Source organism: Anopheles funestus, chromosome 3RL (genome assembly GCF_943734845.2).
Source record: "Anopheles funestus chromosome 3RL, idAnoFuneDA-416_04, whole genome shotgun sequence".
In the NCBI taxonomy this organism is placed as follows: domain Eukaryota; kingdom Metazoa; phylum Arthropoda; class Insecta; order Diptera; family Culicidae; genus Anopheles; species Anopheles funestus.
Genome location: NC_064599.1, coordinates 24,228,330 through 24,251,074, shown reverse-complemented (window position 1 = coordinate 24,251,074; position 22,745 = coordinate 24,228,330). Strand labels below are relative to the sequence as shown.

The 22,745-nt window shown below is 38.9% G+C and overlaps 2 protein-coding genes across 6 annotated transcripts in view; one reads left to right on the top strand and one right to left on the bottom strand.

Annotated features, from left to right (window-relative positions):
* LOC125772037 (bifunctional heparan sulfate N-deacetylase/N-sulfotransferase) overlaps nucleotides 1–22,745 on the top strand; it is a 670,071-nt gene that overhangs the window by 544,405 nt on the left and 102,921 nt on the right. The window contains exon 1 of one of the 4 annotated variants that reach the window (XM_049443356.1): nucleotides 8,991–9,058. The exons of the other annotated variants lie outside the window; for them this stretch is intronic. The gene's annotated coding sequence lies outside the window, so the exon portion shown is untranslated. Of the gene's footprint in view, nucleotides 1–8,990; nucleotides 9,059–22,745 lie in introns of those variants that run through there. 4 annotated transcript variants of the gene reach the window in all.
* Nucleotides 18,031–21,544, bottom strand: LOC125772045 (uncharacterized). Of its 2 annotated transcripts, XM_049443368.1 has the most exons (4): nucleotides 21,056–21,544; nucleotides 20,140–20,554; nucleotides 19,754–20,061; nucleotides 18,031–19,687 (listed from the first exon to the last, which is right to left on the bottom strand). In XM_049443368.1, exons 1-4 carry the CDS (start codon nucleotides 21,204–21,206, stop codon nucleotides 18,420–18,422), a joined length of 2,142 nt encoding a protein of 713 aa, XP_049299325.1. In that variant the 5' UTR covers nucleotides 21,207–21,544; the 3' UTR covers nucleotides 18,031–18,419. The 2 variants fall into 2 exon arrangements, with proteins under 2 accessions (XP_049299325.1, XP_049299326.1); XM_049443369.1 differs by having other exon boundaries at nucleotides 19,578–20,061.

Genomic DNA, 22,745 nt, shown 5'->3' with positions numbered 1-22,745 from the left:
ATTTTGTACAAATTTAATTAAAAAGTGTTCTCTTTGTGACTTTACTATTTTTCTGTAAATTATCTCAATACTTGTAATGAATCGTATTTAATAAAAGTTGTGTGTAGTTATATCTTCAAATGCAATCTAATATTTTTGTTACAATTTTTGTTAATAATTTCTTTTGAAAAAATCTTTGTTAAAGTTGAATACATTGCACACATAAAGAAGAAATTTGGTTAACTGTTAAAAATAAACAAAACGTCAGCAGAATTAGATATACGTGGAAATTCGTGGAATATGCGAATGTTTCGTAATCTCCAAGGGGCGTTATAATCGTGTATCTCGAGGGCTAAACGTTGATACCGAAGAACCCTGTACTTCTTGTAAACGTATTGGCAGATACGTGGAATTTGAAATCCGACAGATCAGTGGTTTTATAGCATAAATTACGTAGAAATAAATGAAAGTTAAATTGATAATGCCTTCTAATATAATCAAAAGTTTTATTTGGTTGTTGTTTAATTTTTCCATTTTCCTAAAATACGGAATCCATTACCGGGATTCGACATAGCCGTCAATTCAAGATACGTAGAGCTGTAATAATGCATCTCGGGAATTATTTGTTATCGGATTTTTAGGGATCTCCACGGTCTGGTATTATCGCATATCTCGGGAACTATCTATATACTTTTATAGCAACAATATACTAAAAATAAAATATCGTTTATACTGGAAAGTGTAGAAGTCGACTTTCTTGTCGAACTAGAAAACATTTTGAATTATATTTCTTCAAATTTGCTTGTCTTTTGTGAAATAAATTAACGAAACTGTAAAGTTTCAAAATCTTCATTTATCAGTTATCGTGTATCTTGTGGACTGTGTATAGTTCGTAATTTGTTTCATGCATAAAGTATTTAAAAACATTTACTATAAATTGCTAAAAATGTATCCATGCTCAAACAATATGATTAACTATCCATTTTATGGCACTGGTATTTAAATAGCTCGTAAGAGCTACTAAAAGCTATCACTTTGTGACTTTGCAAACCACTTTTACGACCTTTAATGTCAAAATATCCTTTCCATGTCCTATGGACGCTATAAAGTGAAGTTACGAATAAACTTTATCGTTACAGTTTTGTCGTCTTCCCAAAAACTGATTGTATCGAGAGCCTACAGGTTTCTGCGTAGAGTGCCGAACAAAAAAAAAACAAAGCAGACACACACACAGTACTACCGGTGCGTTAATTGCCTTCGACATGCTGGAAAGAGGAATCTCTTACTGGTAGCTTTGTAAAAAGTGGCCCGACAGGATTTAATAAACTTACGTTCGAAAGTTTTGCCTTTCGATCAATGTGGTCCGTAAAAGGGTGCGTTTTTGAGTGGCGGTTAATGGGTTGATAGCATTGCACGAACCTGCCTGATGGTGGTCGGTGGTATTGAGTTATTTCTGCCCTAAAGTGTGCTGTCACCCAACCCACTCAACCCTACGATACGGTTCCGTTAGAAGCATCCACCACGTAGCTGAAGGTTCATAGAACGATTCTTAGTTTTCGGCAGCCTTTTCGCCTACAACGTCATAGCAGGTGATGCCTTTGGTTATAGAAATCGACCACCGCGGATTGTAATAGAGCAGGAAATTTTAAGCAGGAACATTGGAATGGAAAATGCTATCGAGTATTGAGGTCGAACCCTTAATCGAGTGTGGGGTGGTGAGTCAAAAAGGCTCAGGCGAAAGTTAAATTGTGCAGTGAAAGTTTAGCCAATCATGAGGCGGTTTTAAATAGCATTTGCTAGAAGAAAGTTCTCGCCCATAGTCGTCACTCACTTTCTGGTTTGTGGGTTTATTTAGGAAAGATCGTCAGGTACGCTTCCAGCAAGAAAGGATTATGCTCTAAAATCTTAATGGACATCCGGTTGTAGAAGACCATGGATATATATGCGTACGATGGTTCTTTAGAGAACCGATTCTGATGAGATTTCAGTTACTATCTTCAGTGTATTAAACCGGTGACACAGGACTCTATCGTTGTGAAGAATAGAATATTTTCTATTTTAGGTGTATATGATTAAAAGTTCTAAAAATTTTGACGTTCTAATTTCTGCTTTCTAGATCCATTTAGCAGTAAAGTTCCATAAATTCTTCATTTCGTTAAATGATTGGTCTGCCGTAAATATTTAATACTGTATCACAACGGTCCAAAGTAAGGGCTATACTACTCAGACTCAATTTCCCTTTCGATACCGACCGTAAGTTCCGGCATAATCGTTCGTCCTAGTGAGTTCATGAAAGATGCAATAGCGTAAAACGTAATCACCATAAATAATGCATATATTTTAACAGCACTACGGTAGCAGTAGAATTCAATTAGTGCGATGAGGTCTGAGACTGCAAAATCTACGCCTTTCTCGGAAACCGGGCGACGTCCGCGCACTACCTCGGATAAGCCGATACCCGATCATTAGTTTGCGTTAGATCCTTTAAAACCTACTTCCGGTCCATCATTTACGCCTGCCTGCGCATGTGGGCGATTGGTACTATGAAGAACTTATGGATCGTACCGTACACAGGTCGGGGTAACATTGGGCCCCCAACCTCGGTGAAGCCAACATTGCAAAACATGTTAATCATGCATGAAACATCGACACCGAAACCTATGGTGAGATTAGATTTATTGCATTCAGTGCACCTTTCCTTCTGGTCGGTGCAAGTACTGTTTGAGGCCTCACGTTGTCCTGATTCCACAAAACCAGAAACCCGCCGTATATGGCTTTTCCCCTTTTTTCCGAGTGATTTGTGGAGTGTTGTGCTGTTTCAGCACATCGATGGAAAGCCTCAATTGCGTCCAGTTCATGTAGCTTCTCCGCACACTGCATCCAATAAACTTTGTGTCCGGAACCGGTCAGTCCGTCAGTCAGTGTTTGTTACTGTTTCGTAAGGGCTGACAGGAAGTGTTGCTGCTGGTGCCCATTCGCTGCTGCTGGTACATGATGAATGTGGTTCGGCATCGTTGTCCACACTGGAAAATATTCCACAGCCGACTCAAAACAACAGTGCACCGAAGTTTGTACCCCTAGAAGGCATCCACAGACGCTTACAAACACATACACAACCCTTGTTCTTCTAACCTTCCATTAAATCTCGTCTTGTTTATCAAACCCGGTTTTCGGTGGCCTCAATCGAAGGATGTGAGCAGGAAATATGGCAATAAATCACAAATCACTCTCCTCGAGGGGGTTTTGTTCGGATACTTCGGGCGCAAAATATGCGCCGTGCAGACGAACTATAGTTTGGGTTCGTCCCATCTGTTCCTTCTAATGATCCTTTATGCTTCCGGATCTCACTTCTGAACCGGTTCATCATCATTCGCCTACACCACAAACTCAGACACACACACTGCAAACATGCACGGTTTGCGGTTTAGTCCTCCAGTTGCTAACCACGCTATAAACGAATTTTATTATACCATGTAGTGTAGACTCCGATCATTTCCTTCGTTGCATGTGCGACACGTTTTGGCAGACTATCACTCAACAACCAACAAGCCACCACAGCTACAAGCACAATTTCTGACATCTCATCCACTGTTCAATGCGTGTACGACCCGTCTTTACCGATGCGTAGAACTTGACGTTCAAAGGATTTGCTCCGAAATAAAAAGGACGATCGATAGGGAAAAGTCGATACGCTAAGAAGTGGCAAAAATACCTTTTCCTTGGTTCCCTTTTTTGCGAATGCTTGGAAATAGGAAAATCTCGACATTTTCCTTTTTCGAAGTAGTGCGATTGAAACTGACAAGGTATTCGGTGCCCGAAGATCAATCGCCACCAATCGTTCTGCCGGAATGGAGGCAACAGTGCAGCCTCCTCTCGTCGTGCATATTGCTTGCAGTGTAGTTCCCGTATCGTGGAGTTCTTCGGTTTCATCTGTGGCTTTGAAGCGTCGAGGATCTAGTTGCGCAGGGAAGCAACATTCTCGGCTGGCAGCCCACCCGTAACGTCGTACCGGTGGCGAATCGATTGCCTTTGATTGGATTCCTATTATTGGCTTGTCCGATGTGAACGGTGAAAATGGGGGAAAAAATAAAAGCCGGAACGGGAGTACCACCAATATTGCGAACAAAAAAAAAAAAAAAGAATGCACCATAGATGGTTCATGATCCTGAAAAAAAGACAGGAGTGAGAAATAAAAGGAACGAACTTTGATTGGCTTTTTTTCGCGTGAATTCTGCTCGTACAAAGGCAAATGAGTTTCGTGCTTCTAGTTTTATAAGAAAATATTTCAAAAAAGAGGGTCTAAATTTCCTTCAAAAAAAGAATGGTGTAATGTGGGAATGCAAAGGTCTTTCAGGTATTCCTACTTTTATTTGCAAGAATTCATTGGTTGTGTTAAATTTTTACTGTAAACAGAGAAATTACATATCTTTTGATATCTCTCGTGTTTTGTGATTATTTTGTTTTCAGTAAATATTGAAATACGAAAATTGTAATTACTTCAGCCCTCTGTAACTGACAATACGGCAAGAGCCGTAATCAAGAATTATAAATATGTAAATAAATAAATAAATAAATATTGAAATACATCAATATTGACGTACAAGTCTATATATAGGCGAAATAGTGTCAAATTTCATTCGATGACTAAATGCGTAAACACGTCTCAGATTATGCAGCTTAATGGCCTATAAAAGATAGAAATATCAATCCAGGATTTGGGAGTCAAAGACGACAACGGACGACAGGATAAAGAGGAAGATATATATTATTGAGATCTTTTACCAAAGTGCAGCAACTGCTGAAATAAATACGCGATTTACTATAAATTCTCAAAGCGCATCATGTAAAGACATCCTAAGGATTGAGTTCTCTTCGTCCGACATGGGATGCAGGGTTGTAAAGTGTCATTATACTGACGTGACCAACTAAAACATTGCAAAATAGAGTTTGTTTGTTGAAGCTTCTCCATTGTTTTACCACCGCATATGAGGCCAAGAAGTCTTCCTTTCTCTTTGTACGTATTTTGTGATAGATATTTTTTTTTTGTGATAATCATACGCGATACACAAACCAAATCTTTTTCATCCTGAGAAAAAAATATTTCAATGTTTTTTTATTTCTTTTGTTAAATAGTCGCAGCGAAATTCTTGTTTTTTTATACTCATTCACTGTTGAGTATCTAATTTCGTTCAAAGTTTATCTTCCGATCCTATCATTTTTATTTTTCAAATTCAACTTTCTAGGCACACACACTCAAAAAAGATCTCTGTATCTTTTGGAGATAACGCCACTTCTGTGTGTAGCACTTTATGGTAAACAGTTTCCAAATTGTGCTATCGTAAGAAGATGAACTGCATCGGCAAAGTAAAACCCCCCCGTTGGTTTGGTACATGTGCGGAGGGAATGAGATAATTTCGGTGAACAATAACCGTTATCAATATTTCAGCTCTGCTTCTATATTGTTCGCCCCGGCAAACCCGTCTAGCTTTATCTGGAAAGCACAGAAAAATCCTACATGTGCTCTAGTCGTGCTGTGTTCAGTTTATCTCTGCCTGGTAGCAGAGAAAGAGTGAAAAAATGGCTTTCCTTCGCGTAGGTGAACCACGTGCAAAAAATGACTCCATTAAGACAGGATTTCAGATCGTATCGAACTCCTCCCGCGTTCGACGATGAAAGCATTAAACGGGGAGCGTTTGTAGAAGACTGCAAGTGCACACCACCAAACCCGTTCGGGTGGGTGGTAATACGCGTTAAGGATCATCATGCATGCGCATGCAATCTGCATGCCGATACGTGTATGTGTCTAGATAGAGGTGGCGATTGTTCGATTGGCGGTAAAACTTTCTCTTCACTGCTTCATCGTGTCGGAAATTCGGAATGCTTCACATGTGTTGTGTAGAATTTCCTAAATTACCCCCGCTTTGTGTTGTAGGGTTTCGGTTGCCCTGTGGCAGGAAACGTGCATGTGGAGGGCTGTGGCACATATATATGCCTTAGGGGAGTTTTGTTCATTTCTGTGGCAACCCAGTATTGTGCAAAGAAATTCGCGCCCGCTAACGATTTAGCAGCGGGTAACAGTTCGTAATCGGTGTGTGATGCTGACGGTGGGTACGATTCTATTGTCAACCGTGCTCTTAAACCGATGTCAAAAGTACTTCCAGTGTGTACGATATTGGTTTCAACGATGACGCTGGTGCCAGGATGTTGTGCAGCTATTGCTACCATATAACGATCGTTGGCGAAGAAATAACCGCCGCTTTCTTATGTCGCAGCAAATGATGGTTGCATTCGAATTTTCTTGTTAGCATCGAATTGCTCCGCTGTGCGCGCTAGGAGTGCTTTTGTTCAATTGTGCAGCTACCGTTGCCTTGCTCTCACGCAATCGTAGCGTGGGTGAGTTGGTTGGGCTGCTTTTTATCGTTCGTGAGTTTCAATAGGAGCTTCGTGCGGTTGGTGGATGTTTCGATGCTAAAGGCAATCGTTTTCGAAAGGGCAAACTTTCGCTCGAGAGGGTACGATTAGGATAAATAGGATGGGATTTTTTTTTTAAATCAGTAACAAAGCCATTGCAGTAAAGATTGAAGAATTTGTTGCAGTAATGCCTGATAATAAAATTTGACTGATTATTTCCCTATCGGAGAATCGGAGAAGAATTTTACTATCTATTTATAATAATTTATATTTAATTAATAATTCATTATGACAGATTGTTGGCATTTTTTATATTCGGTTTTCGAAGTCGACGGCTCGTTAAAAGCGATTCACATCGATTAATTATGCGGCGTTAACAACTATTATTCATATTCATACATATTTTGAAAAATAATATTTTGTTTAAAACAAAATGGAATCAACTCGGTTTTTGGCATGAATATACATTTAAATTATTATCAAATCCCTGATAATTGCATTCCACAATTGACCAGATTCTTAAAAACAAAATATTTCCGATGTTAATTTTTTTATTTAAGCAACAAAACAACAAACAAAAAAGGTTTTGTTTTTATATTGTCTTTTTGTTGTGGCAGAATTTAATATTTCCTACACAACATAATTTCATTTTTTTGTACCGTTTTGTCTCTCTCCGACAAGCTGTTCCGAGAATATCCCAATAAGATCTTTATTTTGCATCGCTCAAGCTACACTCAACGAGCAATCGTTTCGTATTTATTTGGTGCTCAAAACGACTTATTTGAATTACCTGCGTTGATAGAAATCGGTGTAAAGAAAATATGAATACTTCGTCGGAAATTGTTGGTGTGTACTTATTCCCTACCTCGCTCTCTCTTTCTCTCTACGCAATATAGCTTTCTTTGTATGAAAAGCTCCACTTTTTCCTCGGCAAGACAGAAACACTCCACCGTCTAGTTTCTCGTGCCGGTGATTAGATTGCAATAAGGTGGAAAAGTTTATTGCATACCTTCGTGCAAAGCTTGCAGATTGCTTCGAAATGACTGCGAGAGGCGTAGGCCAGCTTTCTGGTAAATTATATCATCCCATGGGACTACTGGAGGGTTGGAGTTGGTACTGGGGCAGGGGGGGTTCATGAGTGAAAATTTGTAGACGGTGTCTAAAAAGCAACATTGGTATCATAGCGACCATAGTTTGCACATTTTCCCGCAAGAGAGAATCGGGTGACTTTCCATGATCTTTCTATCCATATTTCCTTTCATGACTATTAAAGGCAGCCGAGGAAAAAACACAAACTTCTAACGTTCTAAAGGTGAAGGTTGTCAGTTTCTTTGTTTCAACAAAGCTCGCACACCCATTTCCCATTCCGTTTGCCGCCCTGTCGCATAATCGCATGTGTCGGATGCAACCGCCACCGGGTGTCGGTAAGACTTCCGGCAGCAGAAGCGTATGATAACATGATACTTTATGAAAGTGGTAAGACCTAGGACCCTGTCATACTCCGGCAGTGCTCCTGCCGGGCGAAGGATAGCTCTTTATGTGCACGTTCAGGTTTTTCGGAAAGGCGTGACACTTGTAGGGATAGAATACCCGATCTCCTCACCACACCATCCTACCGCACACGTGACAAAAGTTATTTTTCTGCACCTTAATAAATGTTTATCAAAAATAACGACCATCAACCGGTGAACGCTTTCTCTAGCACTTTTCATTTCCGACGGTCGACTTTTGCTTCATCCATCGGGCCACCAGCTTGGGGAGGAATGCAATTCTTTAGGGTATGCGGGAAAGCGAGTATCTTATGCAGGGTGCATTTTAGCACCAGCAGCGGCAACACTCAGCTTGAAAATATATGTTTTAATAAGAGAGAAAGAGAGGGATGTACGGAAGAAATTAGTGCGAAGATAGCTGATAGCGAAGACATGTGTAGAGTGAACTAAATATTATTGCTCTGAAAGATATTGTTCGACGGTTTTTTAAATATGAAATGATGCTGACAGCGGTTTTAAGCTCGCCGAGGAAAACATACCTACTATTTTTGCAAGGTATCAGTTCAATAAGGTTAACTGCTCCAGTATTCAGCAAATATGCAATTAAAGTAAAATTTTACAAACATACATAATAAAATGAGGCTAACCTCTTTTTTATAATGAAAAATATAATAAATTTCTCCTATTACGAAATTTTCCGCCATTTACATCGATATTTGCTGAAATATTGAAATTTTCTTTCAGAGATCAATAGTTTTCGTTCAATTTACTGTTAGTAAATATATTTTTAGACATCAGAAGTAAACAAATCAGATCACAAAAAAATAAATGGAAATTGAAGTGGGTTTCAACTTTTGAAAACTCTCTTTTTCTTAATTTTTAAAATCGTGAAGCTCTATTTTTCTATTAAAAAGTAGCCGAATGAAAAGGGCAACATTAAATGATCTTTTGGAAACTTATTTTTCATAAACATTTACGTTGATAGCAACATTTTCCACCACTTGTTTGCCCTGCCAAAAATGATAACAATTTTAATATTTAAAATACAACTGTAAAAAATTTCTTTATAACCGATGGTCTAATAATTAATCCGTTTTTTTTTCTTATTTTAATTTCAGGTTTGACATCTTTATCTTCAAATTAATAGCGTAACGAACAGCACGATTTCTTGTACAACGGTAAACCTTCCGCTCTGCTTTCTGAGGCACGTTAGAGTTCAATCTTTTATATGGTTCCTTTTTTAATTTTTAATTTTTAATCATCTCAAATCCTGCATGTTCCTATATGAAATAAGTTCCTATTTTATGGTGTATAATGGAATTTTTTCACCACGCTAAACCAGTGCGTGATTTGTTGGATTGAAATTCGTAACCATGCGCAACACGGCATACCATTTGCGGATTAAACGAGCGTAAAAACGAAGCTTCATTAGGAACCTCGACCCCCGGTGCGCCCGGTCAGGCATGCATTCTGCGGGCGGATATGTTGTGGGTGGTGAAGTTATCCTCGTGCGTCCCCACCTGCTACCAGTTCGTGGTTTGCGACATGTCAGTTCTATTTAAGTTTGGTTGGCGTACAATTTTCCCGCCCGTTCATGCCACGCCGTCGGTGCCGGTATTGTATGTGACATGTGGTAGAATTTTGGGCCTGTCTCTTGGTATACTGCGAACGCTTTGGTCGCTTTCTTCTACGTAGCGGTGGTGTACAGTTGCGCGAGACGCGTTTGTGCAAACGATTAGACCGGAAGTGCGCATGAAGCGGCATGGCACAATTAGGAATTTAATTTAACCAACACGGGAACACGTCCGAATGCGTGACACGGCAATGACAATGACGGGTTTGTGGATGGGAGGCGAAAGGCGAGATGTCTAAGAATTAGACGAGAATGGACAGTTTAGCCGGAGGGTTAGCGCGAAGTGCCATCGTGAACTCTGGGTCGAGTGGTTTTCGAGTCGATATCAAAAAAACGCCATATTGTTTGGGAAGTATTACTTCCACTTAGAACTGTGGCTGTGAAAGTTGTAACAGAATCCTTGGAGATGTTTATTAATGTTTGCTGTTCATTAGGTGGAAAAAGAATTGAAAAGTTTCATCTTTTATTTCCCAAAGTACAAAATTCTCATTTAAAAGCTCTCCATTTTCTATTTCCATTATGCAATTGACAGTTGAATTGATGTTTAGATATTTTCATACAAAAAATATAACACCGAGTGTGTCCTGTGAAATAATTCTACACACTGTATAATCTGTTCTGACGACATCGGGCGCAGTTATGCACCGCCAGCCAAAGTGTATTATTTTGCACCGATTTGACATGCCACCTGTCACTCAACAAGCTTTTACGTACTATACACCCTCGATTGTTGAGTCGGGAAGTATAAAGTACAAATATTACCGCTCCCGCGTTGTTAGGGATGTAGGTGTGACGAGCACTCCGTTTTCCGTTCTGCTGCAGGCGAAACTTGTCCGGAAATACGTTAGCAAGAAACAAGCTGCTAATCCGTCTCTGCCCTCAGTTACTAGCGCTCGTCACTGACTGATGCACATATTATGTTTAAGCTGTGAAGAAACATTCTTTCCCATACTTTTTTTTCTTCGTCCTCACTCTTGAAAATTGTGTCGCTGTGAGGATGAGATTGCAACGCGAGAATGCAATATTATGCTTTCCTCTAACGCTTGAAGCTGATGTTGTTATGTTGTAAAATGGCTTTCGGTGACATGCTGTGCCTGAAGCGGGAGCTTTTATACGTACCTACAGTTTGCATGCCGCATGGGTGTGCTAATGGGTGAACCGTGGGAAGCTTGGTTTTCTTGTATATTGTAATACTTAGGTAGAACTAGTGACGAGATGTACTCTTGAATTACTTTATGAACAAGCATTCCACTTAAATACTTCGGTTTTTGCAATATCTCGACTCTTTATATGTTGCAGTTGAGGATTGTAATATCGACCAAAACTAAATTTTACCAATTCAATAACGTTACTGTGAAATTTATTTAAACTAATCTGTCGTTTCGAGGTTTTCGAGTGAAAAAAGGTTTTAAAGTGAAAAAAATTACATCCGTTTTAGAATTATTTTGCAGTATGTATATTTTCCAAGCTTTCTCAATTGAACCTCTGCTCTATGAATGATGGAGCAGGACATACAATAAGAAACTAGAAATCTTTAATTCATGCTCCATCATGAAATGCTCCATCAGACAGTATTCCAAACACGAACAAAATATCTGGATTCTGTTGGATTTGATTGATTCTTGAAACTGTGTTTGCCTTTAGCAAAGCGATGTCTTCTTATTTCGATCTGTTGTGGAACTCTGCCCTACTACCAATTGTGCATAAAAGGAACCGAAGGATCTATGATATCTTCCACTAGTTTTTCTTGTAACTTTCTATAAAAATAGACAAACTATTAGGTGTATTAATGTGTTCGTGCGGTTTTGGTATTAATGCTCCCATTTATTTATTACATATTTATTGAATCTGGCAACACTGCCAATTTGAAGTGTCATTATTGGGCTACAATATCCACTATCTGTCATTTTGATAAATAGTAAATAACATATTATCTGCGAGCACCGAACATGGCATCATTTGTACCAAATAATGTGTTTTTGCGGGGAGTTTTGCTTCATTATTTCAATATGAAGAAAAAGGCTGCCGAAAGTCATAAAATTTTGGTAGAAGTGTATGGTGACCATGCTCTAGCTGAACGAACGTGTCAGAAGTGGTTTGCACGGTTCAAAAGTGGCAATTTTGATTTGGAAGATGAGGAGCGTTCCGGAGGACCACGAAAGTTTGAGGATGGAGAATTAGAGGCAATACTGGATGAAGATCCATCACAAAACCAAAAAACACTTGCACAGACACTGGGAGTGGCTCAGCCAACCATTTCTCTTCGATTAAAAGCAATGGGAATGATCCGGAAGGTGGGAAATTGGTTGCTCTATGACCTGAAGCCAAGAGACGTCGAACGCCGTTTGTTCACTTGTGAACAACTGCTCCAAAGGCAAGAGCGGAAGGGATTTTTGCATCGAATAGTGACTGGTGATGAAAAGTGGGTACATTACGATAATCCAAAACGTCGTGCAACGTATGGATACCCCGGACATGCCACATCATCGACAGCCAAGCCGAATATTCATGGCGCGAAGATCATGCTGTGTATTTGGTGGGACCAGCTGGGTGTGGTGTATTATGAGCTGCTACAACCAAACGAAAAGATCACTGGGGAGGTCTATAGACGACAATTGATGCGTTTAAGCCGTGCTTTGAAAGAAAAAAGACCACAATACGCCGATAGACACGACAAAGTCATATTGCTACATGACAATGCCAGGCCACATATAGCGGTACCGGTTAAAAATTATTTAAAAACACTCAACTGGGATGTCCTACCCCACCCGCCGTATAGCCCAGACATTGCCCCTTCTGATTACTATTTGTTCCGGTCGATGGAACACAGCCTGGCTGACCAGCAGTTCCATAATCACCAAGAAGTGCAAAAATGGATGGAGGATTGGTTAGCGGCCAAACCGCCATCTTTTTTCCGCGACGGGATCAGAAAGTTGCCTGAAAGGTGGAAGAAGGTTGTGGAAAGTGACGGACAGTATTTTGAAAATTGAATAAATTACCATTTCGCCAAAACAGAGCCCAAAACTTTGGTTAAAAACCGCACGAACACATTAATACTCCTAATAGTATTACAGATAATCTTGTAAAAAAATAAAAGTTCAAATCAACTACGCTAACAGCAATTTATTTTTGATTTAATAAAAAGAAGTTGAATTTTATGCTTCGATACGATAATTTAATATGAAAGCTGATGAAAATAATTGAGCATGACACAATCTGGGATTCATAGCTTGAATGTCTATGAACCCATTGTTTGACAGATACCGAGTTAAACCGTTGTTTGACAGATACCGACTTGAGATTTCAGCTTTCGAACTTATAGTATGATTGACCCGAATGTTGTGTTTGTTTGACATGTCCGATAGTCGATAGAACGTAATCTGTAATATCCGTAATTTAAGAATCCTCTGTGTACGTATGTGAGCTGATCCCTTTATAATTTTATATGTGTTATTTCCATTTGAAAAGCACATCAAGAAATGGCTCCAGATTTATTTTATTTATCTGAAATATCTGCTATTGCAGTTAATGTCATGTTTTTAAAACCTATTTTTTCATAAATGCTTTTGCGTCATCAACTGTACCACTATACTAGCAAACCAGCTATACATAAACACAAAAAACTGGATAGAAAGCTTTAGAAGCACAAGTTCAAATTTCCATATCGATTGGTTCGTGGGAACTATGTTTTTGGGATTGCTTAAAAATGTTCACTTCAACCTATCATTTAACGTATCCGACGTCAACCTCCATTAAAAAAAAGTGAGACAAACCTCCTTCAGTATACGGGTTGAAATTAAACTCTCAAATTTCCGCTTACCCGTGGATAAATTTTTACTGGAAACAGATTTTGGTGGGTAGGATTAATACGCCCGTTCACTTTGGCACTTTGACTGTTTTGCTATCGTTTCGTGGTTCGTTCGAAAATAATCTTGGACAGCTTCCACTTAAGCCTATTATCAGATTGGCGGTTCGATTGGTCTGGCCCGTTGGTTGACAGCTGAGCTACTGTGTGGATTAGAAGGTAGTTTCTGTATACACTTGGGGGTATTTGTGGGAATTCGTGTTGATTATTGACGTCAGCAAGTGTGTTTAACAGAAATCAATACCGATCACGGTATTGTAAAGAGTTTTGCTCTTGAAGCTACAGGAGAGAAAATTGTAGAAAATTTCATGACTTTAATTTAAAGATTCAACATCAAAATCAGTAATTGTTTTGTTAAAATTGTTCTACATCTTATCTGTTCTACGAAGTACAAATTATTTTTAATGATTAAACAAACAAGTATTAGAAATACCAAGCATTTTAATCGTTTCGTTTTGGTGGTTAATTTACGAACCATAGAATACCATAGAATAGTTATGCTGAAGTTATTTATAAAATAATTTTGAATTGTCTAAACCTTAAAAATATTGTGATGAAAGCGTTTCACTTAAAATTTCTGTTCTGGTAGTTCTAATGTTAACACTATCGTTTAAGCGTTAGCGTTAGATCAAGCGTTCTAAGCAGTTATTGGTTACTTTATAAACAAATTCGAAAAGCTGGAAAATTTATTGGCATTTGTTTTAGATCGCTTTATAGAAAAGATAAGTTATGAATTCATTAGTTTAAAATTGTGAAATCCTAAAACCTAATGTGATATCAATACGGCGTTAAAAATAAAAAAAACCCTAATGTGAAAAAAGTGAAGCGTTTCAAACGATCACGTTCAAAGTTTAAATCACTTTAGTAGTTTAAATTTCAAAATTTAAATGTTTTATATTGTAGCATGCTTGCCAGCATTTTAAATTTGACTCTTTAAAACTTTATTCAATTGGATGAAGTTGCACTGTCGATTGTGACGTTAACCATCATCCACAAAATGGAGGTACTGCTGAGAAGAAAAAAAACCCCGTTGTCGTTAATCGAATCTGTTTCAATTCTGCCATTCGTTAAGGCAATGTGAAACACATGCGCTTTGTAGAAACTGTTTAAAGTCGGTCACAATGCGAATTTGGCTTTGAGCGTGTTCTCCCACGCGGATGCTGGTTGTTCTGGACGAGGGGAAACAACAGGAATCATTGGTTCACATTCGGATACCCAAAACCAATTACTCTACGGACGTCCGATATATCCCCTTAAGCGGCACCCGGTCACAACTGGCACCCGGCGGTAAAATGCAATGGAGAACCATCAATTATGCTCTCTTGTTGTTGCGCAACCGGGCACACCGCTTATCCAAAAAAGGGGGTAGACCCCGATTGCGCGTTTTTTGTTGTTGTTGCTTTTGCGTACGAAAGATGGTCAATTTTCTATGAATTTAACCGTGAGCAAATCGACAACCACCATCCCAGTCACGTTTTGCTGGGAAAATCGTAGCGGTAGAAGGTGGCCACTTTATGCCTTGTTTATTTGTCTCTGTCAACATACAATTCATCGAACGTTTTTCGGTGGTTTATGTATGTTCGATGCCATGTTGCACACGAGTCACCCCTGGCGACCGTGCGATGCATACGCTTACGCTAACGGCAACGGTTCCCGATTATGTGCTCCGGTTTCCGGTCGGGTGTATCGCACACCGGTACGGCTACTAAACTAAGGGTTGTTGTGTGAAATTTGTTTTATTGACTGAAATTTGTTTCCGTAACGATTTCTACCGTTCACGACCGTAACGCATACCGTTTCCGGCGCATACCTCGTGCCACCGTCATATTGACGACATGTTTTCTCTTCTCCTTTTCCCATCGAACGGGTGCCAAACGTACGCATTGGGAGCATGTGAATGAACATTGGCCGTGGTATATTTCGCCGCAGCATATTTTTCGGCGAAGGTTTGGTGCCAGGATGTGGTACAATGAAGGATCGCAAGAGGGAGTGGTAAAGATCGCCACAAAATGAATGACCGGTCATTCTTCTCTCTTGTATTTGTGCGAGGACACTTTGGTTGGTTGTGCTGTAGTGTATATATTTTTTTTAGGGATAGGAAAATTCTCTTCATTGAAGTGTGCTCCAAATGAACTCGGTGCGTGAGATGTATTGTGAACGATTTTTCATTCCCATTATTGTTTTCGTGAGGTGAATTTATTTTGCTTACAGTTTGCATTTTGCTGAAAGCGAGACCGATAAGGAAAGAGAAATTTGTATGAATATTTAGTCTTTGTTGAGTTTAAGTTGTTTACGAGATTAATATATTGGAAGTTTTCTTGTTTTACGATGTGTCAGCGTTGACATGTGCTCCATTGTGGAATGTTTACCATGTCACAATGGATTATCAGGTCAATTTTAATATGATTAATCATTAAACAAAATACAAGAATTATTAAGAATAGGAAAGTGAAATTTAAAAAATATCAATTTTAGTCATAAGTACCAAAAAGAAGTTTGTAAAAATATTTTCGTGTAACTTACGCGCCTTTTTGTGGAATTTCTTTTCACATTTGTCCAGAATTTTCAATCTCGTGAATCTGGGGCCATTTGGAACTAGGCTTCCACAAAACGGATTCTACCAGGTGCAGAAATACCAGAATCTTGTAGAAGTGTCCACGATCGTATCCGATCGATGCAAATTGCGTCATAATGGTTGTTTATCACCCAAAATTGATAAGGAATTGCGTGCCATTGATATGGAATGTCATATTCGTACGGTTTGTTTTTATTGTGTTCGTGTGATTCTTTGTTCGTTATACTACGGTTTTAATATTTTCAGCTTCAACTTGATGAACTGTTAATAATAATTTGTAGTGTCTATTTTGGAAAACATTTCTTTAAAATTAGGTTTAAAAATATTTTATATCTCAACTTTTGAATTCTCTCATATGTAAACAGCCTGCCCATTTCACATTCCACATCAATAGCACGTGATTACCCTGTGGGCAATTTGAGAGAGAATCCCATACAAAATTTTGGCCTTGTTCTCGCTTTGTTCTGGCTTTAGAGGTACAACCAAAACAAGGCGAAATGAACTACACGATCGTGACGTCACTCGTTTTTTTTTTTTTATACCCGAAGAACGCTCGATCCGACATGGATTATTTTTGATTCGAACCATCACCATGTGATATGTCAAAATAAAAATAACAAAAAAACGTGTTGTTTATACATTTTATTGATTCTGCCGTTGGATTGCCGTTATATATCGATTGCAATTTTTTCGCCGGTGTTATTGAATAATCTGTAAGTAAAGTTTAACGGAAAAAAGAGTATGATTATGAAATGTTAAAAGTAATTAACATGGAATAACTTACGGATTTTGATTATTTTAGCTGTACGATGGACTCGCAGGATACTCCGATTGAATGCGGTGGTGCAGCAGGCGGTTGCCCATGCATGCACATTTCGAAAGAAGTGTGTAAGCAAGTGTACACTTTAACGAAAGCGGTAGCCGACCTTAAGAATAGCAGCCATACGAATACGAGCATGCTCCACCAACGCCAAACGTTTGTAGTACCATCTACGGGAAGAGATGAAGAGATTATTCCCCTCATTTCTTCCCTAGAAGCGTTTAACGGGTTGAACGAACAGTTGGCGTCGGTGGAGCACTACAACGTAGTGCTCAACAGACTGGCTACTAAAATTGAAGGCACCACAACGAAGCAGCGCATGCATGAGGCACTTTACCTCACATTTAATCGGATATTTTTATCGGAGTGTAGTTGGAGCGGTAGAGGAGGAAAAGTACAATTTAAAAAATATGGCAATGTTCTGCGGCTTTTTAGAGATGTAGGAGAAACGGCAGGGCAACCTGTTCAGAGTTTAGAATTAGAAAATTTTTTTAAGACTAAGCTACAAAACGCTAAATGCAGCGCAAACACTACTGGTGTAGTGAAAAGCGTTTGTAGAGGATCGTTTAAGCGTAAGCGCAAGGAGTAGTGTTTTTTTAGATTAGATTAGTTTAGGGTGTTGGGTTGTATATATTAGGTTTTCATGAGTTGTTAGTTTCGTAAGTGTTTAGTTTAGTAAATTTTTTGTTGCATGAGTTGTTAGTTTCGTAAGTGTTTAGTTTAGTAAATTTTTTGTTGCATGAGTTGTTAGTTTCGTAAGTGTTTAGTTTAGTCAATTTTTTGTTGCATGAGTTGTTAGTTTCGTAAGTGTTTAGTTTAGTCAATTTTTTGTTGCATGAGTTGTTAGTTTCGTAAGTGTTTAGTTTAGTCAATTTTTTTTTATTTTTTTTGAAAGATGAATTTTTCAATGAATAAAGCATTTAATGAATTGTAGCTTATAATAAATGGCCTAGCCTGTTAAATTATTAAAAAATGATAATGAAGGCCCACCTCATTCCCACGCCCTATATTGAGATTGTTCGGGATAAATATAGCATAACAATTACGAGTGAGCAATACATGTATTGACTCACATTTACGCGCGCGTGTCTCAATATATGCGTTACCAATATGCAATTTTTTTAAACTAAATATTTACAAACTAATATCATTTACTATTTTCATTTTTTTAATCAAATTTACTAACTTCATTATCTTTTTTTTTTTAATATGATGAAAAATGTTAGTTTAATGTTAGTCTGTTAGTTTATTAGTACCAACCAGCCAACAATTATACCCAAAACCAAAGTACAGCATTTAATCAAACCCTAAACGTAGTGATCTCGAGGACACAGCGGCTCGCTAGTAAAAGGCTTACGGAAACGCGAGCATTGCAAAGCATGGGGGCCCGCATGGCAAACATAAAGCTATGTATCTGCAGTGGTCATTTTCCCTCCCCTTCGCTATATGATACACCTTACCTCCACTGAACTACCCATGTTATAAATATGCTTAACCTAAATGCCCACTGAGAGCTTTACAACGCACAAAGCGGTAAAAACGGTCGTCCTACCATGAATCGGGCAACAAACATCCAGTAGAGTGATGGAAGTACAGCCTATTTTACTGAAAAATAAAAGTATTAGTCGAAAGTTAGATGAAAAATATTAGTTGGAGCTGAAATCTGTGTCAGTTTGAAAAGTGTGCAGAAGAGGAAACAAAGCGATAGTATCAGAATCTAAAGGAGGATTGGGAGGTCGTAGGGCAAGAGAGGAAGGAGGTAGATAGTACGATACAAGTTTACAAAATATCATATAATGCGGTACTTCCACCTTCCTGCGCGGAGAAGATTCTTTAATTTTATAAATGTTTAAGTCAGTAGACGACAGTTGGATAGCTGGATCGTCTACTGACAAACTAAACAACTCCGTGCAGTACTCGTACTGGATTCCAGTTATAACGTAAAGTAAAGAATCCAATTTCTTTACTTCCAAAAACTTCACAATGCCATGATCTTTGGTTAAGAACCATTGATCTTTGAAATTCGGCAGCAGGATAAAATCAGCGGCTACGAGTAGACCAGCACCATTTTCCTTCAACTGGGGATAAGTAAGAACAGTACGATTGGCAGCCACTTCAATAGATGCAATTTCTTGCATCCGGGCCGCCACCTGTGCTGCTACTCGTGTGCCCGATTTCACATACCGTTTGATTATCTGAAGATAATTTTCAAACGCATATGTGGAAAAATTATCAAGCGGTCCACAATTTGCAACATCTCCTGCCACGTGTATCAAATTGTGGACATTGCTAGTTAGATAGGCTCGACCGTAATACTTGCGAAACTCCTTCACAAAATGTGTAAGGAGCTTTTCAGCAAGAGGCCATAATCGCTGGTGTGCCGAGGACGAAAAAATCGTCACACCGCAGTAGTAGCACAAGAAGTGATTATATTGCTGATTTGTAAAAAAATCCCTCCAGACCACAACACTAATATAATGAAGGAAGGACCGGTATTCGGTTGCCTTCCAAAAACGGACATATAGGAAAGACCGTACAGGACGGTTCACTTCCGAAGGAAGCCGAATCTGCACCATAAATTTAGATACAGCTTCCTTCTGTTGGGGTGACCATCTACAAAACTTTTTAAATTTTCGTTTTAAAAACCCTTGGACAAATAATCTGGTACACCCCAAATCAATCAGGTGAACGCGGTCGGCAACAACGAAACCGCGTATCATATCAAAATTGTCCACATCTTCGATTGGTGTCCGCCATTCTTTATGATGATCTTTGTCCACTCGTTGTCTGAAGCCGGCGTCCGTACGCAACTCGGCGTTCACGGAATCAAATATAACTTTGCGTTCCGGTTTGATGTATTCCCCAACAATGGAACACTTTAAACACCCATGCTTTGCATTAAAGTTTGCAGTTGCTAAAAAGGAAAAAGGAAAAAAACAACATTAATATACACTTCAAATATGATAAAAATATGTCCTACCTTTAGCAAACGCTCGCGCTGGAGAATCGGCAACAAATATGCTTAAAGCGAAACGCACTAGCTTGTTGCCGAACTGCAAGCCTCTTTGTTGAAGATCATTGATCTCCAACACTAGTGGCCGAAAATATTCTTCCACCAGCTCCGGTTTTTCCAGTCCACTATAGAAACCGACAAGCATAACCGGAGCCTCTCGCAATTCTTCCACCCTTATCAGTATCGGCCACAGTTGCCGTTGTGAACTTCTGAAGAGTGGAAGCCCGTCGATAGACACTTGAATCGTAAAAAGGTCTTCTTCGGGAATGACATTTCTGTAATAAAAAGCAAAGAGGTACCAGTTAGTTGCAACATATGCAAACAAATTGTACAATTTATGCATAAGTACTTACCGAAAATGTTGTTGCAGGACCGTCTCAATCCCTTGATACCAGAATTGTCCACCCGCGAGCGATTGAATTTCCAAACCGGTCCGGGTGCGGGTTTTGAGGAATGTCCGCGAATCTTTTGGAACATCTATGTTGAAATGATGCCTTAAGATCGCCAGAAGCATATTAAGTGACGATCGCGGCAGGTTTCCCAAAATTGCCCAGTATCTTAGAGCTTCTGTCCCTGTCAATTTCTCTAAGAAACTGTAAGCAGTCCCCAAACCTGCTGTGATATTATCATCACCGTCACGATCGGCATCCAGGTGATCACTATCCATACCCAAACTACCTACATTATCGTCTATGTTAGTACCAAAATCACCTTCCAAAAAATTGTTAGCACTTTCACCATCACCATTGTTAGTATTTACGGGTTCGTCTGAAATTAGAAGAAGAAAGAAATAATTAGATTCATTAAAGTTAAATCATAAACCAAAGATTGACAATTTGGTGTTACTTTCATTTATATTCAACGGACATATAGCAACTTACAACCTAAATTTTTTGTCAGGTTACATATAATAAACACAACTAAAAAAAACCACTAAATTCTAACTAACGAAGTACAAATTAAATATTTTTCAATATCACTATCTTATATTTTGTTGTGGTGTCTGGCTTGGCCTGTTCAATTACTAAACAACGATTTAGTCTATTCATATTTTCGTACAAAGAAATGAAAAATGAAAAATATTTTCCGGTATGAAGAAGGGAAAGCATCCCGCACATATTTTTCATTGATCGGAGCCAGCTGAAGAAGAAACGTTACTGAACTTTTCACTCAGTGCAAACCGACCATTTTTTGAACATATTGAAAGCATTTAGCACAACCTAAAGTTTTAGCCTATATATAAATATAGCCATTAATGTAACAACTTACCACTTGACATATTTGGCCAAGGAATTTCTATGGATCCATCTGGTCTGGTCTTAAATGATAGCTGGCTCCACTCAGCGTCGGTTTGCTGCTCCAATTCCTCCAAATTGCGCTTTCGTCGCCGGTAAATATTACTGTCATTGCTCGAAGACATTTTATATAAAACAAAATAAAACAAAAAAATCAAAAATAATGAAACAAATTTTCCAAAATAGCAATTAAACCGCTGTTGCAAAATTCCGTCACAGTCACTGCACAGAACAGAACTTGTTTACTTTTCACTTTCACTTGTTATCGCTAGATATCACTTGACATATGAAAAAGAACATTTCTCCATAATGTGGGTAAAACGGTTTGAAGAAGAAGCAGTGAGCAATATAATCCGTTCGTTTCAAATGCTAACACCCTGAAGAGGGAGCACGAGCATTTTTCAACTGAAGGAGAGACAGAGTCGACATGCTAAAATCGGATGAATTTGAGTAGCTTTGCCCACAGGGTATTTAACAATTTTTGGTGATTCACTAACGTATTGGAATATCCATGCTCGCGTATTTCATATTCGCTTGCACGATTCCCTAAAGTGGACTTTCCGCACCCTATCATTTGAATTTCCCTCTAACTACTTGGGTTGTCCGGTAAGGATAGCTGAGGTTAGATAATGAACAAATCAAAATTATCGACTAAGGCTCACATAAGGCTGACCAAACAAGATGAGAATATAGCGATACAAATCCAATTACTGCGATCGCTCTTAAATTCAAGCTTTACCATGACGATTTTGTTGATTGTTTGCCTTTAGACGAGTTTTTAACCAACAGATTATCCACAGCATCATCAGATGTTTGCAGACATGCAAGGAAACGACATTCAATCCTCTCAACATTTTCAGAATGTCTTGAGAGTTGAGGGTTTATTTTATCTTCTACTTCTAACGATCTTCGAAGGATGGAACTTCCATGTGCTCTAATAAAAAGTTTCTTCAATAAACTCCGGTCTCAAGCAGCAAAACAAGAGTTCTGGAAATTGAAGTGTTTGTTATGATGAGTATTTTCTAAAAATACTCTAAAAATAGAGTGAAATTTATGACGATGAAACCAAACCTAATCGCATGATATAAATGTGTACAAGCTTCATAGTTGTGAACGTACGCACAAAAAACAAATATGCAAAATCCTTCAGCTTCAATTTCCCACATGGGCGTACAATATATGGTTGCAGCTGCCCAAGAAATGGTTGCAGCTGCATCCTTTGAATGTACATATTTTTCTGCTACTTTGCACATGTAAGCCCGGCCTGTACGCATGCTGCACATGTAGATTGTGTACTATATTTATAGTGTTTTTTAAGCAGCGTATAAAATAGGATTTATCCTCACACGTACCTCATCTTCTTTGATTGTGCCACAGGGACGGGTTTCGGTCTTAGCATTATCACTCATACCCAAACGGCTCGAAGGCATCACAACGGGACTGTCGTGCCTGAGACCGACCAGATGCTGCCAGCAAAGCATTATTCCAGCGGTGCGTGGTGCATACACTTGGCATCGTTTTCCATACAGCATCTTGGAATGCTTACTGCTGTCTCGTGTGTGGTATCCGTACATTCGAAGTAGAGGCTTTTCCCAGAGCCCGGAGAAACCGTATCGCAAAAGTACTTACAAATATGCATTTTTGAAGCCAAATGCAATTTGCAG

What these genes read in the sequence shown, in the direction of transcription:
- LOC125772045 (XM_049443368.1), bottom strand. Translation starts at nt 21,206, where the DNA reads ATGTCTTCGAGCAATGACAGTAATATTTACCGGCGACGAAAGCGCAAT. An exon ending in TTGGCCAAATATGTCAAGTG is followed by an intron (nt 20,555 to 21,055) that starts GTAAGTTGTTAC and finishes TTCTAATTTCAG; the next exon opens with ACGAACCCGTAAATACTAAC. An exon ending in GTCCTGCAACAACATTTTCG is followed by an intron (nt 20,062 to 20,139) that starts GTAAGTACTTAT and finishes TTTTTATTACAG; the next exon opens with AAATGTCATTCCCGAAGAAG.